Source organism: Oncorhynchus mykiss, chromosome 16 (genome assembly GCF_013265735.2).
Source record: "Oncorhynchus mykiss isolate Arlee chromosome 16, USDA_OmykA_1.1, whole genome shotgun sequence".
Taxonomy (NCBI): Eukaryota; Metazoa; Chordata; class Actinopteri; order Salmoniformes; family Salmonidae; genus Oncorhynchus; species Oncorhynchus mykiss.
Window position 1 is genome coordinate 7,195,032 of NC_048580.1, and position 20,342 is coordinate 7,215,373.

General features: G+C 43.5%; 1 protein-coding gene across 1 annotated transcript in view; it reads left to right on the plus strand.

Annotated features, from left to right (window-relative positions):
- Positions 1-1,027: 1,027 nt before the first annotated feature.
- LOC110491294 (calcineurin subunit B type 1) overlaps positions 1,028-20,342 on the plus strand; it is a 38,325-nt gene continuing 19,010 nt past the window's right edge. The window contains exons 1-2 of the mRNA XM_036946069.1: positions 1,028-1,251; positions 18,957-18,996. Of these exons, the coding sequence (XP_036801964.1) occupies positions 1,249-1,251; positions 18,957-18,996 (43 nt within the window). The 5' untranslated portion in view covers positions 1,028-1,248. The remainder of the gene's footprint in view (positions 1,252-18,956; positions 18,997-20,342) is intronic.

A 20,342-nucleotide genomic window follows, 5' to 3' on the forward strand; every position in this document is an offset into this window, starting at 1 on the left:
ATTATACACAGTGTGTTATGTTAGACACTTTACTGTTGGCTATGTGAGATTAGGCAGGATTTGTAACATCTATTTATCTAGGCAAGTCAGTTAAGAACAAATTCTTATTTTCAATGACGGCCTAGGAACAGCTCGGGGGTTTGAACTTGCAACCTTCCGGTTACTAGTCCAACGCTCTAACCACTAGTCTACCCTGCCACCCCAATACAATGACGGCCTACCGCGGCCAAACCCGGGCGACGCTGGGCCAATTGTGTGGCCGCCCAATGGGACTCCCAATTACAGCCGGATGTGATACAGCCTGGATTCGAACCAGGGACTGTAGTGATGCCTCTTGCACTGAGATGCAGTGCCTTTGATCGCTGTGCCACTCACAAGGATATGTGAGAACTTTAGGGATCAATGCTGGATGATAAAGCCCATAGGACCCCCTGTCGCTAACGAAAGGGATGGGGGGGACTGGACACGACATCCACATGGCCCTTATGGCTCCTGTCAAAACATAGCGGTAGCCCAACAGTAGGTCTGGACAATGAGGATATTCCTGCATGCACTGCACAGTTTCCACCACTGAGTGGTGCAATTGTGCAAACAGACATTGGATGAGAAAAAAATAGACCTGAGTTCCCCGGATGTACTGTAAATCTAGTATTTTACGAGTTTACGAGTTTCCCACGTGTTGTGAACGCAACATTAATCCACAACATGGCGTTGAGGATGTGCTGAGATCTTCAAAATAAAAGTGATCTGTTTCACATAGCACTGAAGGGAGAGGAGTGTGCATGCGAGCTGTCCTTCCATTGTGCCCTTGAACATTGGCAGAACCCACTCTCTTTTTCTATTTGGGGTAGGCTACATTGGAAGACTGGCAGTGGCTAGACCCAAAGCATGAATTGCAGTCTTTCCTTGTCCATATACTGCTCTAAAGTAAGGAAACAAATAAGTGATGTTGAACTTTCCCTTTAAAACATATGGACTTTTATTTAGAAATGCAGGCTGCATGCTGGCTCCTCTCACCCCCCTCCACACCTACCTTGTCCCTCCTCCTCGTTACTGACCCGCCCTGCGGGTTTCCCTGTGCCACTGCGGTGAAACCAACTGTAAAAGAGGATCTGGTTAAAAAAGTAAACAACAACCTGAATATCACGAGCGCCGTGTTTTGTAATAGCGAGACCCCCAGTTTATATAGTTATTTTTTCTTTTCGTTCACATCTCCGGGTCAACCTATTTCATCATCCAACCGGCAAAATGGTAAGCAAACGGCCGCGACTCTTATTGTTACCCACCAAACGACAGAGAAACGCCACAGTAAATATGGTCAAATGTCTGCAGGTAGAGGGACTATAGTCTACGGGTTTTTGACAGTTTGTTGTGTTATTACCGTGTTATATGTGTCGCAGAGTGAGACGAAACCATACCGCCCTCCCTCGCAAGGGAAGAGGAAACGCTTTCTGTGCCAATTTCGCCTCTGTTTATTGGGCAGTGCTATGGCCGAGATATGCCCTTCCCAGTCGTAACCCTGTCTACGCTGTAAATCCTGCGATATGTTGTTATCCTAAAGTAGATACAAGTCAACACTCTCTATCATAACATGTTGGGGGAAAAAACCATGTTGTGCGACACTAGGAGATTTACATGTTCTGCTTTCATGTTGTTTCCCCTGACCGTGAGTGAGTGGCTATCTTGACCGATCTGTAGCCTACCCTAATTTGCTGTAATCTGCTTTATAAATAAGATTACATGGTGTGTACGTTGCATTTAGCAGGCAGGACTAGACATAAACAAATCAAGGAGAGGGGATGAGAAAAGACCGAAGCATGTAGCCTTGGTGTTGCAACACTCAATAACCCCCTTTCATTTCGTCTCGCTACAGTGTGACTTAGTTCTGATCAAGATTACAAGGCAGCTACTGTCGCGCTCTAGCAACTTTATTTAACCTTTATTTAACTAAGAAACACATTCTTATTTACAATGACGGCCTACCAAAAGGGAAAAGGCCTCCTCCGGGAACGGGGGCTGGGATGAAAAATAAAAATATAGGACGAAAGACACATCTTGACAAGAGAGACAACACGACAAAAAGAGAGACCTAAAACAACAGCATAACATGGCAGTAACACACGACAACACAGCACGGTAGCAACACAACATGACAACAACATGGCAGCAGCACAACATGGACACCTGCTCGTCCAACATCTCATTCCAAAACCATGGGCATTAATATGTTGTTGGTCCCCCCCCCTTTGCTGCTATAACAGTCTCCACTCTTCTGGGAAGGCTTTCCACTAGATGTTGGAACATTGCTGAGGGGACTTGCTTCCATTCAGCCTCGAGCATTAGTGAGGTCGGGCACTGATGTTGGGCGATAAGGCCTGGCTCGCAGTCTCTGTTCAAATTCATCCCAAAGGTGTTTGATGGGGTTGAGGTCAGGGCTCTGTGCAGGCCAGTCAAGTTCTTCTACACAGATCTCAACAAACCCTTTCTGTATGGACCTTGCTTTGTGCACAGTGACATTGTCATACTGAAACAGGAAAGGGCTTTCCTCAAACTGTTGCCACAAAGTTGGAAGCACAGAATCATCTAGAATGTCATTGTATGCTGTAACGTTAAGATTTCCCTTCACTGGATCTAAGGGGCCCGAACCATGAAAAACAGCCACAGACCATTTTTCCTCCTCCATAAAACTTTACAGTTGGCACTATGCATTAGGACAGGTAGCGTTCTCCTGGCATCCGTCAAACCCAGATTCATCTGTCGGACTCCAGATGGTGAAGTGTGATTCACCACTCCAGAGAACACGTTTCCACTGCTCCAGAGTCCATTGCTGGCGAGCTTTTATGCTACTCCAGCCGACGCTTGGCATTGCGTATGGTGATCTTAGGCTTGTTTGCGGCCGCTCGGCCATGGAAACCCATTTCATGATGCTCCAGACAAACAGTTCTTATGCTGACGTTGCTTCCAGAGGCAGTTTGGAACTCAGTAGTGAGTGTTGCAACCGAGGACAGGGGATTTTTACGCTCTACGCGCTTCAGTACTCAGTGGTCCCATTCTGTGAGCATGTGTGGCCTACCACTTCGTGGCTGAGCCGTTGTTGCTCCTAGATGTTTCCACTTCACAATAACAGCCCTTACAGTTGACCGGAGCAGCTCTAGTAGGGCAGAGTTTGATGAACTGACTTGTTGCCACATTGAAAGTCACTGAGCTCTGCAGTAAGCCCATTCTGTGGCCAACGTTTGTCTATGGAGATTGCATGGCTGTGTGCTCGATTTTATACACCTGTCAGCAACGGGCGTGGCTGAAATAGCCGAATCCACTAATTTGAAAGGGTGTCCTCATACTTTTGCATATATAGTGTAGATCATTTTAGGCTAGCCAACAGGCTACCACATCGATGGGGGCTACACGGCTAGGCTACTCTGGGTTGTGAGTGACTGAGGTGGGGTGCAAGGAGGACGGCGGCACTTGCTTAAGTGTGAATGAGCTGATATAGGGACCGTATGCTGCCTAGCAATCGAGCACCACCCACATACATACATATCGACTGAGCGCTAGCCGGGTAGCACTGAACTAAGAGATAAAAGACGTGGCTAATTACCAGCACAAGTCATGATTCATCCTGCCTGGCTGCCTGGAGACGCTCCCTGTGTGGTGCCTGTCAGTGCATGTCTGCCCACTCACACAGGATTTATTAGCATAACTGTTGCATTGCTTCTTAGCACAAGGAGCTAATACAATTGTGAACAGGCCTATATGATCTCATGAGTCCAGGTGAGCTAATGAAACATGCACCTCTGGACAAATCTTGGCTATAGTATGATAACTGTGCATTGAATGGGTTCTAGAACAAGGAGCTAAGGTTGCATTTACACGGGCAGCCTAATTCTGACATTTTGCCACTTAATTGGTCCATCAGATCAGCTCTTCAGTCACTTAATTGATATTTTGACCAATCAGATCAGATCTTTAGCCACTAATTGGGCAAAAGATCAGAATTGAGCTTCCGGGTGTAAACGCAGATCTCTTGAGTCCAGGTAGCCCAATGAAAGGTGTATACACCACCCGTTCTTGGAAATGTGATTTTTTTTTTTCAATGAGCTTTGAAGACCTCCTGCCTAAAAGGTATCAAACAGTCCAACGGGCAATCAATCGATCAATCAATCCTGCATCTCAACTTTTTCACAGTCTGGCCAAACATAAGCCAGTATATACCATATAGAGCTAGCTTTTACAGTCACGGTGCCTCGTGTAGGCCTTCTCACCTCTGTGCCTCAGACTTGGACTTTACACTCAGGCAGTTTATTCTTAATACATACCAATTCCCTCTTGACCACCCACCCAAACCCTACCAAATCCACACCATCCACCAACTCTGACAGAAGCATCCAATGGAAGGAGGAAAGTCAGCTGGTTTACAACCTTTCTTCAGGAGTATAGTTTGACACCCTGCCCTAAACACCCCCCCCCACACACACACACACACACACACACACACACACACACACACACACACACACACACGAGAGGATTAGCTAGTGAGAGTATTTAGCCTGCTGATATTTAGATTATTATTTTCAGATTAGCACGTAATCCGTCCACATGGTGTTTCTCTAGCTCTCTTCCATTCATGTGGTAGCAGCCAGGAATCATGTTCTGACTGGTGCTGCTACAGACAGTTCATTGAGACAAGAGGGCCAAAATAATAACCTCAAAGATGGCAAATGGTAACTATTCTGTTAAAACAAATCAAGCAGGTTAGTTGTAATCAAATGAGTCATTATAGTAAAGAAAGAATGGTGCTATTTAGCAGACGCTGAAACCAAAATAGTCTCACCAAAACGCTTTGATCCAACAGTAGTCCATGCATACATTTTAGTGTGGCGACCCCGGCGGGAATCGAACCCACTAACCCACGACCGACAGGCAGCCCAACTCTGATCATCTTCAACTAACTGGTCTTTTTACCAAACAGATCAGAGTTTTTTTTTTTTGCCAATATTTGGACATAATATCAGAATTGGGCTGCCTGTGTAATCGCAGACTTAGTTTCAACCTCCAACCCCCCCCCCCCCCAAAGAAGTGCTTGAAAATCAGTCTAATCAATATACATGCTCTCTGCATTAGTTAGTCTAACATATCATCTGTGTAAATACATTTCCCGTGTGTACTGCACAGACCTTTGATGTATGTCGGGCGTCAGGCCAGGTGGTGAGTGTTAATGGTGCCAATTATATATGGAAGTTGGCCCTGCATCTACTTACAATATTATCTTATAATTGGCATGTGTAATATACAATACTATTATGAGATACGGTCAAAACGGGAGATTATTTTGGCGTTCGTTTTGAAGGCCTGATTGTGATTTGGACGACACGACTCCTGCTTGTTTGGACCGGAATAGAAATAACAAGGAGAGTTAGACCAGACACACATCCTCTCCCTATGGGTTCCCTTTATCCAGACAGGTATCTCTTCTAATTAGCTAGGCGTTGTTTGCTGTAGAGATCCATCAGCTGAACCAACAGTGTTGCCAGATTGTTAATCATGAAAAAAATGTGTGTTTTGTGCTGTGTGCTAATTGATTCTGAATGAAACATACATTATTGATGAGAAAACACAGTCGGTGGCTCTCTCTCTTTCTCTGTCTCGATCGCTCTCTCGCTCTATCAATCCCTCTCTCGCTCTCTCTCCAGCTGCCTCTTTCTCTGTCCCCCTCTCCATAACTCTACCCTCTGAGAGGCTTCATTTACATTTTAAGCGGCATATTAAGATATGAGCTTAATTAACACAACTTGTTTATTGATGAGAGGAAAAACAAAACAACCAGCCATGTTATTTCTGACACAACCAACCGCGTAGCCTAGTGGTTAGAGTGTTGGACTAGTAACTGAAAGGTTGCTAGATTAAATCCCCGAGCTGACAAGGTAAAAATCTGTTGTTCTGTCCCTGAACAGGCAGTTAACCCACTGTTCCTAGGCCGTCATTGAAAATAAGAATTTGTTCTTAACTTAAATAAAGGTAAAATTAAAAATTAAAACAATTCTGACACAGAAGAGGTGTTACTTCTGACACAACCAGCCTCGTTATTTCGTACACAACCAGCCGTGTTATTTCTGACACAACCAGCCTCGTTATTTCTGACACAACCAGCCGCATTATTTCTGACACAGAAGATGTGTTACTTCTGACACAGAAGATGTGTTACTTCTGAAGCAACCAAACGCTAGACAGTTGACCTGAGGCCTAAACTTAGTAACTCTATAATCCTAAACACTCCCAATCTCCTTTCCTGTAGGCCTAAATCCTTACCTCACTCAACCTGCATTTATTTGACCAGTGTGGGCTACATACGGCCAGAGCATTTTTATAAACAGACCTTTATTTTGAAAACAGGCCTAGTTGCATGCGTTGCCACGTCTTGGAATGAGACTGACCTCACCTCCTCTGGCTAAACTAGTATTCCACATAATTCTATACATCCTAAAAAACAGCTCTCTTTCATTAACAGATGTAAACCTTTATTTTGAAAACAGGCCTAGTTGCATGCGTTGCCACGTCTTGAAATGAGACTGACCTCACCTCCTCTGGCTAAACTAGTATTCCACATAATTCTATACATCCTAAAAAACAGCTCTCTTTCATTAACAGATGTAAACCTTTATTTTGAAAACAGGCCTAGTTGCATGCGTTGCCACGTCTTTCGAATGGGATTGATGCTGTCCGTATGACAAAGAGTAATGTATGTATGTATGTATGTATTAGAGGTCGGCCAATTAATTAGGGACGATTTCAAGTTTTCATAACAATCGTTAATCGGTATTTTTGGACACCGATTTTCCCATTTTTATTTTACTTTATTTAATTATTTATTTATTTATTTTAATTTACACCTTTTATTTAACTAGGCAAGTCAGTTAAGAACAAATTCTTATTTTCAATGACGGCCTAGGAACGGTGGGTTAAGTGCCTTGTTCAGGGGGCAGAACGACAGATTTTTACCTTGTCAGCTCGGGGATTTGTTTTTGCAATCTTCCAGTTACTAGTCCAACGCTCTAACCACCTGCCTTACATTGCACTCCACGAGGAGCCTGCGTGGCAGGCTGACTACCTGTTACGCGAGGGCTGCAAGAAGCCAAGGTAAGTTGCTAGCTAGCATTTAACTTATCTTATAAAAAATAATCAATCTTAACATAATCACTAGTTAACTACACATGGTTGATGATATTACTAGTTTATCTAGCGTGTCCTGCGGTTGCATATAATGGATGCGGTGCCTAACAAGCGCATTTGCGAAAAAAGCACTGTCGTTGCACCAATGTACCTAACCATAAACATCAATGCCTTTCTTTAAAATCAATACACAAGTATATATTTTTAAACTTGCATATTTAGTTAATATTGCCTGCTAACATGAATTTCTTATAACTTGGGAAATTGTGTCACTTCTCTTGTGTTCCGTGCGAGCTGTCAGGGTATATGCAGCAGTTTGGGCCGCCTGGCTCGTTGCGAACTGTGTGAAGTCCATTTATTCCTAACAAAGGGCGTCATTAATTTACCAGAATTGTACATAATTATAACATAACATTGAAGGTTGTACAATGTAACAGCAATATTTAGACTAATGGATGCCACCCGTTAGATAAAATATGGAACGGTTCCGTATTTCACTGAAAGAATAAACGTTTTGTTTTCGAAATGATAGTTTCCGGATTCGACCCTTTTAATGACCAAAGGCTCGTATTTCTGTGTGTTATTATGTTATAATTAAGTCTATGATTTGATAGAGCAGTCTGACTGAGCGATGGTAGGCACCAGCAGGCTCGTAAGCATTCATTCAAACAGCACTTTCGTGCATTTGCCAGCAGCTCTTCGCAATGCTTCAAGCATTGCGCTGTTTATGACTTCAAGCCTATCAACTCCCGAGATTAGGCTGGTGTAACCGATGTGAAATGGCTAGCTAGTTAGCAGGGTGTGTGCTAATAGGGTTAGGGTTAGGGTTGCTGCTCTTTCAAACGTCACTCGCTCTGAGACTTGGAGTAGTTGTTCCCCTTGCTCTGCATGGGTAAAGCTGCTTCGAGGGTTGTCGATGTGTTCCTGGTTCGAGCCCAGGTAGGAGAGGGACGGAAGCTATACTGTTACACTGGCAATACTAAAGTGCCTATAAGAACATCCAATAGTTAAAGGTATATGAAATACAAATGGTATAGAGAGAAATAGTCCTATAATTCCTATAATAACTGCAACCTAAAATGTCTTACCAGGGAATATTGAAGACTCATGTTAAAAGGAACCACCAGCTTTCATATGTTCTCATGTTCTGAGCAAGGAACTTAAACGTTATCTTTCTTACATGGCACATATTGCACTTTTACTTTCTTCTCCAACACGTTGTTTTTGCATTATTTCAACCAAATTGAACATGTTTCATTATTTATTTGAGGCTAAATTGATTTTATTTAGTTTATTGAGTTCAAATAAGCGTTCATGCAGTATTGTTGTAATTGTCATTACAAATACATTTAAAAAATCGTCCGATTAATCGGTATTGGCTTTTTTTGGTCCTCCAATAATCGGTATCGGCGTTGAAAAATCATAATCGGTCGACCTCTAGTATGTATGTAACACCAGGGAAGTAGCCAAGTTAGCGTTGTGTTGTTCTGAGAAAAGGGAAAGTTAAATTCTAATAGTCTAATCCCATGTATCCCCTTGCTCTTCGCTGCTTAAAATACCTTAGCACGTCTGGACTGGAGGGAACACAGTGTGTGTGTGCGTGTGCGTGTGTAAAGTGTGTGTGTGTGTGTGTGTGTACGTGTGTACGTGCGTGTGTGTGTGCAGTCAATTTACATACAGTTAAAACAGTGAAAACATTACACTTCACAACACATTATTACACACTACATCTACAATACAAAATCCATAGGTACCTGTGTGTAAAGTGTGTGTGTGTCTCCACAGTCCACGCTGTTACATAGGGTAGCCTAGTAGGGTAGCGGCAGGGTAGCCTAGTGGTTAGAGCGTTGGACTAGTAACCGGAAGGTTGCGAGTTCAAACCCCCGAGCTGACAAGGTACAAATCTGTCGTTCTGCCCCTGAACAGGCAGTTCCCAGGCCGTCATTGAAAATAAGAATTTGTTCTTAACTGACTTGCCTGGTTAAATAAAGGTAAAATAAAAAAATAAATAAAAAATAAGGTCTAGTTTGATATTTTTCTTTAAATCTGATTGTACTGCTTGACTGAGTTACATGATGTGGAGTGGAGTTCCATGTTGTCAAGGCCCTATGTAGCACTATGTGTTTCCCGTAGTCTGTTCTGGCCTTGGGGACTGTGAAGAGACCTCTGGTGACATGTCTTGTGGGTTATTCATGAGTGTCTGAGCTGTGTGCTAGCAGTTTAAACAGACAGCTTTCAATATGTCAATAGTAGTGATGAAGTCAATCTCTCCTCTACTTTGAGCTAGGAGAGATTGACATGCATATTATTAATGTTAGCTCTCTGTGTACATTGAAGGGTAAACTGTGCTGCTCTGTTCTGGGCCAATTGCAATTTGCCTAGGTCCCTCTTTGTGGCACTTGACCATGTGACTGGACAGTAGTCCAGGTACGACAAAACTAGGGCCTGTAGGGCTTGTTTTGTTGATAGCAGTGTCAAGAAAACAGAGCAGCACTTTTTTACGGCCAGACCTCTCCCTATCTTAGCTACCGTTGCATCTGTATGTTTGACCATGACAGTTTACAATCCAGGGTTACTCCAAGTAGTTTAGTCTCCTCAACTTGCTCAATTGCCACATCATTCATTACAAGATTTAGTTGAGGTTTAGGGTTTAGTTAACAATTTGTCCCAAACACAGTGGTTTTAGTTTTTTAAATATTTAGTACTAGCTTATTTCTTGACACCATTCTGAAACTGACTGCAGCTCTTTGTTAAGGGTTTGCAGTGATTTCAATTGCTGTGGTAGCTGATGTGTGTCGTGTTGAGTCATCAGCATACATAGACACACAGGCTTTAGTCAGTGTCAGTGGCATGACATTTAGTTAAGATTTTAAAGAAGAAAGGGGCCTAGATAGCTGCCCTGGGGAATGCCTGACTCTACCTGGATTATGTTGGAGAGGCTTCCATTAAAGAACACCCTCTGTGTTCTGTTAAGACAGGTAACTCTCATTCCACAATATAACATGGGCTGTAAAGCCATTGCACAAATGTTTGTCCAGCAGCAGATTTTGATTGTTAATGTCAAAAGTTGCACTGAATTCTAACAAAACAGTACTCTTACAATCTTCTCTCAGCCAATCATCAGTAATTTGTGTAAAGCACAGTACATGTTGAATACCCTTCACTATAAGCGTGCTGAAAGTCAGTTTTTTAATTTGTTTATTGTGAAATAGCATTGTATCTGGACAAGCACAATTTTGTCCAAAAATGTTGGTAACACGCTGATTGGTTGGCTGTTTGAGCCAGTAAAGGGTGCTTTGCTGTTCTTAGGTAGTGGAATTACTTTTGCTTCCCTCCAGGCCTGACGGCACACACTTTCCCTGTAGGCTTAGTTTGAAGAGGTGGCTAATAGGAGTGGTGTCATGCCTACTCCTCCTCCTTCCCTCCGGTGCTCGACGTCGCCGGTCTACTAACCACCGGCCCTGTCAAATGTCATTACGTACACCTGTTCACCATCATTACGCACACCTGTTCACCATCATTACGCACACCTGTTCACCACCATTACGCACACCTGTTCCCCATCATTACGCACACCTGTTCACCATCATTGCGCACGCCTGTTCACCATCATTACGCACACCTGTTCACCATCATTACGCACACCTGTTCACCATCATTACGCACACCTGTTCACCATCATTACGCACACCTGTTCACCATCATTACGCACACCTGTTCACCATCACTACTTACACCTGTTCACCATCATTACACACACCTGTTCACCAGCATTACGCACACCTGTTCACCATCACTACGTACACCTGTTCACCATCACTACGTACACTTGGACATCATTATTTCCTTGATTACTCCCCCTTTATTTAGCCCTCAGTAGCCATTAGTCATTAGGTAGTATTGTTTTAATGCACATTCTGCACACGTCTTATGTTTTGTTTATCTGCATTTATTCATTCTTAAACTCACCTTCTGCACCTGCTTCCTGACTCCCGGCGTATACGTAACAAGTGGCTTGTCATTGTTGATAGACAGCACAAATTGTTTTTCACCTCGTTCACATGCACTTTACTGAATATAAATTACAATTCTTGTCTTGTAGGTTTGGATTTTGTTGTTATCATGTCATGCCTAAGTTAGCTAATCTTGCCAATGAAAAAATAATTGAAGTAGTTGGCAATATCAGTGGGTTTTGTGATGAGAGGCATCTGATTCAATGAATGATGGCGACGAGTTCGCCTTTTTACCCAATATTTCATTTAACCAATCAGAGTCTAAGCCCTGTCTAAGCCAGGGGAGGGGGGTTCTACAAAGCTATATGGAATTGTTTTAAGAAGGTACTAAGCTATTTGGAATTGTTTTAAGAAGGTCATACCAAGGATCATTTAGCTCATTTTTTATTTTAAGACCCCTTGAATGCCTTCCTGCTATTAGCCCATTCAAACGCATGGAACAACAGATAATCCCCCCCAAAAAATATCAAAAGGAAGTTTGTTCTGAAGTGTCTCTCCTATATCTTAGAGATATAAGAACGATTGGGAATTTTTATTTTGAAATCTTTTTTGTCTTATTTTTTCCCCCCCACATTTTTGGCATTAAACTGTCCCCATATATACTGTACTTCCATACATTTTTTCAACTGGTACTGGCGGAGCTTCAGACAAGTTTTGTGAGGCCTGTGAGTATCCTAGAGCAAAACATGCACAGTACATGTTCGTGAGAGTCACCGTTGCGCAGAGGGGGGGGGGGGGGGGTCATATTAGAGTCTAGCCCGGAAAGGTTTGAATGCTACGGAGACACGAGTTTCCTGACACTTGAGGGGGCCATAGAGCAAAACGGAGAACACCATTGTGTTCGTAAGTGTCTCGTCTTTCCATTGAGGGTCGCACTAGGTTGTAGGCTAATAAGTTTGTAGACCGCTTGGACGATACAGACTGATTCTCAGGATGTCACAGGGTCTGACAAACACCTCTCTAGCTCTGTCACCTTTCTCTCCAGATGTGGAAGTGTTACATAGGCTGTGCAGCCGGTCTGATTTGCCATTCCTTTGTTTGTTCTGCCGTTAGTGATAATAGAACGTAGATCGTCTGAATGACTATCTGAGGAATTCTGCCTCACATTGTAACAAACCAGCCTGTTGTGTCTTAAATGGGTGGAATTTACACCAATGAGCAGTTCTGCTGCGTTTGTGACAGATTTCAGACCAGAGGCTCTGCACACACACACACACACACACACACACACACACACACACACACACACACACACACACACACACACACACACACACACACACACACACACCTCTCTCTTTCTGCTCTGGCTCATTTGCACAGTCCGGCTTTGGTCTATGTCGGAAGTCACTAACATTCAGGCTTTGGTCTATGTCACGCTATGTCATAATCAGGCTTAGGCCCTACGTCACTGCCTTGTTTCAAGCAAGCTAATGCAGAAGTGACCAGACCTGGATTCATACACTATTTAGGGTGACTTACAGACAGTACCAGACCTGGGTTCATATACTATTTAGGGTGACTTGTATATAGTACCAGACCTGGGTTCAAATAGTATTTAGGGTGACTTATATATAGTACCAGACCTGGATTCAAATAGTATTTAGGGTGACTTATATATAGTACCAGACCTGGGTTCAAATAGTATTTAGGGTGACTTATATATAGTACCAGACCTGGATTCAAATAGTATTTAGGGTGACTTATATATAGTACCAGACCTGGGTTCATATACTATTTAGGGTGACTTATAGACAGTACCAGACCTGGGTTCATATACTATTTAGGGTGACTTATATATAGTACCAGACCTGGGTTCAAATAGTATTTAGGGTGACTTATATATAGTACCAGACCTGGGTTCAAATAGTATTTAGGGTGACTTATATATAGTACCAGACCTGGGTTCAAATAGTATTTAGGGTGACTTATATATAGTACCAGACCTGGGTTCAAATAGTATTTAGGGTGTTTCAAAGACATTTGGCATGTATTTAAAACTACTTTTGTATACTTTTGTATACTTTCTAGCCAGTAGTTCTGAAAGTAACGCTCACGAGACAAAAGTGGTCCCCGAAAATGGTGTACTACAATCAGTGTAGATGAACGGGAGGAGGCAGGTTAAAGAAGGATTTTTTAAGCCTTGAAACAGTTGACATGGATTGTGTATGTGAGCCATTCAGAGGGTGAATGGGCAAGACAAAAGATTTAAGTGCCTTTGAACAGGGGTATGGTAGTAAGTGCCAGGCGCTCCAGTTTGTGTGAAGAAATGCAACGCTGCTTGGTTTTTCACGCTCAACCGTTTCCCGTGTGTATCAAAAATGGTCCACCATCCAAAAGACATCTAGTCAAATTGACAACTCTGGGAAGTATTGGGAGTCAACATGCATCCCTGTGGAACGCTTTCGACATCTTGTAGAGTGCGTGCCTTGACGTATTGAGGACAAAAAGGGGCGGGGTCAACTCAATGTTAGAAAGGTGTGTTCCTAATGTTTGGAAAACTCTGTGTATATACAGTAAAAAAGTTTGGACACACCTACTCATTCCAGGTTTTTTATTTATTTTTTACTATTTTCTACATTTTAGAATAACAGTGAAGACATCAAAACTATGAAATAACACACATGGAATCATGTAGTAACCAAAAAAGTATTAAATAAATAAAAATATATTTGAGATTCTTCAAAGTAGCCGCCCTTTGCCTTGATGACAGCTTTGCTCCCTCTTGGCGTTCTCTCAGCCTGCTTCATGGGCCCCTGAGTGGCGCAGCGGTCAAAGGCACTGCATCTCAGTGCTAGAGGGGTCACTACAGACTCTGGTTCATTGGTCTAAGGCACTGCATCTCAGTGCTAGAGGGGTCACTACAGACCCTGGTTCAGCGGTCTAAGGCACTGCATCTCAGTGCTAGAGGGGTCACTACAGACCCTGGTTCAGCGCTCGAAGGCACTGCATCTCAGTGCTAGAGGCATCACTACAGACCCTGGTTCAGCGGTCTAAGGCACTGCATCTCAGTGCTAGAGGCGTCACTACAGACCCTGGTTCAGCGGTCTAAGGCACTGCATCTCAGTGCTAGAGGCGTCACTACAGACGCCTTGGTTCGAATCCAGGCTGTATCACATCCGGCCGTGATTGGGAGTTCCATAGGGCGGCGCTCAATTGGCCCAGCGTCGTTCGGGTTTGGCCGGTGAAGGCCATCATTGTAAACAAGAATTTGTTCTTAACTGACTTACCTAGTTAAATAAAGGTTAAAATAAATAAATAAAATGAGGTAGTCACCTGGAATGCATTTCAATTAACAGTGTATACATATGTCTTTTGTCTTGCCCATTCACCCTCTGAATTATCAAGACAATCCATGTCTCAATTGTCTCAGGTTAAAGAAGGGTTTTCAAGCCTCGTCTCCTCCCCTTCATCTACACTGATTGACATGGATTTAGTGACATCTAGTGACAACAATAGGGGATCACAGCTTTCACCTGGATTCACCTGGTCAGTCTATGTCATGGAAAGAGCCGGTGTCATTAATGTTTTGTACACTCAGTGTATATATTTTCTGGGACCAAGTAAAAAAATAAAAAAATGTAAAAAAAAAATTATACAATTTCGATTCATTTATTCAGTTTATATAACATGTACCCGCGAGCTGCCACTCAAAATAAATCAAAAGTATGAAATACATACAGAGATATTATCATTCGGCTCAAAAAGGGAAAAAAAAAATGATGTAAAGAAAAATAAACAAAAAGAGGCCTATACAGTTGACAAGTCAGAGCATAAACTATACCAGGAAGTTCAAGGAACTGTCCATGCATCCCCGAAGTAGAAGTCTGGGGAAAGGTATAAAACAAGTTCTAGAGTGTTGAAAGTTTCCAAGAGCACGGTGGTCTCCACCATTGGGAAATTGAAAACATATGGAACAACCTAGACTCTGTCTAGAGCTGGCCATCTTGGCACACTGAGCAACGGGGCAAGGAGGGCCTTGGTAAGGGAGGTGACCAAGAACCCAATGACCACTCTCTGACAGAACTACAGAGTTCCTTGGCTGAGATGGGAGAACCTGCCAGAAAGACAAGTGTCTACAACACTTCACCAATCTGGGCTTTTTGGGAGTGGCTAGACGGAAGCCACTCCTGAGAAAAAGTCACATAACAGCACGCCTGGACTTAGCAAAAGTCAATAGTACGCAAGTATAAACACCATGGGACCACGCAGCCGTCATACCGCTCAGGAAGGAGACGCATTCTGTCTCCTAGAGATGCACGTCCTTTGGTGTGAAAAGTGCAAATCTTTTAAGGCACCAGGCAAAAGTTTCTGTGGCATGATAATTTAAAAAAAACTCTTTGGCCAGAATGCAAAGCGCAATGTTTGGAGAAAAGCAGGCACAGCCCATCACCCATCTAACACCATCCCTACTGTGAAGCATGGTGGTGGCAGCATCATGCTATGGGGATTATTTTCAGCGGCAGGGACTGGGAGACTGGTAAGTAAATAAATTGAGCCAAATCCTTAAAGGGAATCTGCTTCAGAGTGCAAACAACCTTAGACTGTGGCAAAAATGTACGTTCCAACAGGACAATGACCCCCAAGCATACAGCTAAAGCAACGCTGGAATTGCTTCAGAACTAGAATGTAAAAGTCCTTTGGTGGCCCAGCCAAAGCCCAGACTTGAATCCCATTGAACATCTGTGGAAAGACTTGAAGATCATCACTGCTCCCCATCTACTTTAACAGATCTTGATCAAATCTGAAAGGAAGAATGGGAGAAAATCCCAAAATCCAGATGTGCAAAGCTGATACTGACATACCTAAGCTGACTCAAAGCTGATACAGACATATCTAAGCTGACTCAATGCTGATACAGACATACCTAAGCTGACTCAATGCTGATACAGACATATCTAAGCTGACTCAATGCTGATACAGACATACCTAAGATGACTCAAAGATGATACAGACATCTCAAAGCTGATACAGACATCTCAAAGCTGATACAGACATACCTAAACTGACTCAAAGCTGATACAGACATACCTAAGATGACTCAAAGCTGATACAGACATACCTAGGCTGACTCAAAGCTGATACTGACATACCTAAGATGACTCAAAGCTGATACAGACATACCTAGGCTGACTCAAAGCTGATACAGACATACCTAAACGGACTCAAAGCTGATACAGACATCTCAAAGCTGATACAGACATCTCAAAGCTGATACAGACATACCTAAACTGACTCAAAGCTGATACAGACATATCTAAGCTGACTCAATGCTGATACAGACATACCTAAACTGACTCAATGCTGATACAGACATACCTAAGCTGACTCAATGCTGATACAGACATACCTAAACTGATTCAATGCTGATACAGACATACCTAAACTGACTCAAAGCTGATACAGACATACCTAAGCTGACTCAATGCTGATACAGACATACCTAAGCTGACTCAATGCTGATACAGACATACCTAAACTGACTCAATGCTGATACAGACATACCTAAACTGACTCAAAGCTGATACAGACATACCTAAGCTGACTCAATGCTGATACAGACATACCTAAGCTGACTCAATGCTGATACAGACATACCTAAGCTGACTCATAGCTGATACAGACATACCTAAGTTGACTCAATGCTGATACAGACATACCTAAGCTGACTCAATGCTGATACAGACATACCTAAACTGACTCAATGCTGATACAGACATATCTAAGCTGACTCAATGCTGATACAGACATAGCTAAGCTGACTCAATGCTGATACAGACAAACCTAAGCTGACTGAAAGCTGTAATCTTTCCGCCAAAGGTGCTTCTACAAAGTATTGCTTCGGGGGTGTGAATACTTATGTAAATCAATCCATTTACAAACGTATATTTAATCAATGTTGAATTCAGGCTGTAACACAACAAAATGTGGAATAAGTCAAGGGGTGTGAATACTTTCTGAAGTTACTGTACATGTATATTTATATTCTGGTCTTAAATGATTTTAAAAACATTTTTTTTTGGGGGGGGGGGGTGGGGATATTACTGCACTGTTGGAGCTAGAAACATAAGAATTTCACTGCACCTGCGATAACATCTGCAATACTATGTACGTGACCTATGAACTTTGATTTGATGGCTCAGTTTGTAGAGTATGGCGCTTGCAATGCCAGGATTTCGGGTTTGATTCCGGGGACCACCCCCATATGTAAAATGTATGCCCAAATGACTTAAGTCACTTTGGATAAGAGCAGCTGCTAAATGGCACGTCATTTATTACTCGCTAGCTTGCCTGTTGTCTTTAGCCCCGTTTTGACCTCCTAAACACAACCAGGAGAGGTTATCCATCTGCCCGAGTCATCCCCGTGTTAACGAGACAGGCCATTGTATGATGTGTAAATGTGGGCCACGTCGAGTGTCATTTGGGTTGTCACTGAGTTGTAGCTGTTGCATATTGATGTGCGTGTGAAGTGAGCTCTGTGGAAATGCTAATATAACGAATGATAAGAAATGCTCATTTTTCATTTTTTTTGTTTTTTGTTGTTGTAAAACTTTTTGCTACCGTGTGCCCTTATGAACACGAACACATGTTGTACCTCTAGTCCCTGGGAGGGTTGACCTGCAATTACTAGGATGTGTATTAACCTCCATTTTGAGATAGTAGCACTGGAATAAGCTAGCAGTAGATCCTCTGCAGTACAGTCTGAAAGACCTGACAAGAATACATCATAATGAATGTATCCCAATGGTTTCCTATGTTTTCCTATTTCTGTTTTAATAATGCAAAGGTCTCATCTTTGCCTCATGTATATCTTACCTTTGCCTCCTGTATATCTCACCTTTGCCTCCTGTATATCTCACCTTTGCCTCCTGTATGTCTCACCTTTGCCTCCTGTATGTCTCACCTTTGCCTCCTGTATGTCTCACCTTTGCCTCCCGTATGTCTCACCTTTGCCTCCTGTATGTCTCACCTATTGTCTCCTGTATGTCTCACCTTTGCCTCCTGTATGTCTCACCTTTGCCTCCTGTATATCTCACCTTTGCCTCCCGTATGTCTCACCTTTGCCTCCTGTATGTCTCACCTTTGCCTCCCGTATGTCTCACCTTTGCCTCCTGTATGTCTCACCTAACTGCCTCCTGTATATCATACCTTTGCCTCCTGTATATCTCACCTTTGCCTCCTGTATATCTCACCTTTGCCTCCCGTATATCTCACCTTTGCCTCCTGTATGTCTCACCTTTGCCTCCTGTATATCTTACCTTTGCCTCCTGTATATCTCACCTTTGCCTCCCGTATATCTCACCTTTGCCTCCTGTATGTCTCACCTTTGCCTCCCGTATATCTCACCTTTGCCTCCCGTATGTCTCACCTTTGCCTCCTGTATGTCTCACCTTTGCCTCCTGTATATCTCACCTTTGCCTCCTGTATGTCTCACCTTTGCCTCCTGTATGTCTCACCTTTGCCTCCTGTATGTCTCACCTTTGCCTCCTGTATATCTCACCTTTGCCTCCTGTATATCTCACCTTTGCCTCCTGTATGTCTCACCTATTGTCTCCTGTATGTCTCACCTTTGCCTCCTGTATGTCTCACCTTTGCCTCCTGTATATCTTACCTTTGCCTCCTGTATATCTCACCTTTGCCTCCCGTATATCTCACCTTTGCCTCCTGTATATCTCACCTTTGCCTCCTGTATGTCTCACCTTTGCCTCCTGTATGTCTCACCTAACTGTCTCCTGTATGTCTCACCTATGGTCTCCTGTTTCTCCTCTTCAGGGAAATGAGGCAAGTTACCCCCTGGAAATGTGCTCGCATTGTAAGTATCTTTGAATTACTAACTAACTGCCTTTGTTTGTCCGGCATCAACATCAGAAAATGAAACTATTCTCACTCCCCTCCGCTCTCTGCTTGTCTGAGCTTGTATTGAGTATTCAACATTATAACAGAGCTTCATATGCTCAAATGCAACCCAACAAAAAGGACAGCATATATAGATTAGACTAACACCACATAGGGGCTTTCTGCTGGAGCCAGGGACACACTCAGAGGAGACTCAGGGACACACTCAGAGGAGACTCAGGGACACACTCAGAGGAGACTCAGGGACACACTCAGGGGAGACTCAGGAACACACTCAGGGGAGACTCAGGAAAACACTCAGGAGAGACTTAGGGACACACTCAGGGGAGACTCAGGGACACACTCAGGGGAGACTCAGGAACACACTCAGGGGAGACTCAGGAACACACTCAGGGGAGACTCAGGAACACACTCAGGGGAGACTCAGGGACACACTCAGGGGAGACTCAGGGACACACTCAGAGGAGACTCAGGGACACACAGGGGAAACTCAGGGACACACTCAGGGGAGACTCAGGGACACACTCAGGGGAGACTCAGGAACACACTCAGGGGAGACTCAGGAAAACACTCAGGAGAGACTTAGGGACACACTCAGGGACACACTCAGAGGAGACTCAGGGACACACTCAGGGACACTAAGGGACAAGCAGGCAGCCCAACAGTAGTTGCCGCGGTAGACCGAGGATAAGAAGGTGTGTGACCCTGACCCGTGGCGAGCCGAGACCGAGGAAGGACTTCACCATTCCTGGATATTTCCAGCTTCGCAAGGACCCGCCCCCTCCCACTCCCCACAGCCCATGCTCCACCCCCAATGAAACACACACAAACACGCATAGCACTAGCAACAGCCAGTGCCTGTATGCAGCCTCCCAAAATAACCAAGGCCTGCTTGTTGGAGTTCCTTGTTGCTAGGGGTTTCCCAGAGCCGGAGCAACGGTTGTCGAGGAGAGGGGAGAGGGGGGGGGAGAGATTCCATTACAATGGTTTATAAGGAGGACAGGACACCCACTGCCATAGATTTATGAGCCTAAAGCTATTGTATTAGAACTGTTCTACTGAATGATGTAGCCTGCAGTCCAATGAATGTGGAGATATTACTATCAGTCTGAATGCTGAAAACTTTACGTATAGATTTAATGTAGAGTTTGCTGCACAACAGAATCCCTGTAGGGAGCATTACATGCTGGTGTCCTAGCCATTATCCATCCACTAGCCTTCATTCCATACTGCTGTCCTAGCCATTATCCATCCACTAGCCTTCATTCCATACTATTGTCCTAGCCATTATCCATCCACTAG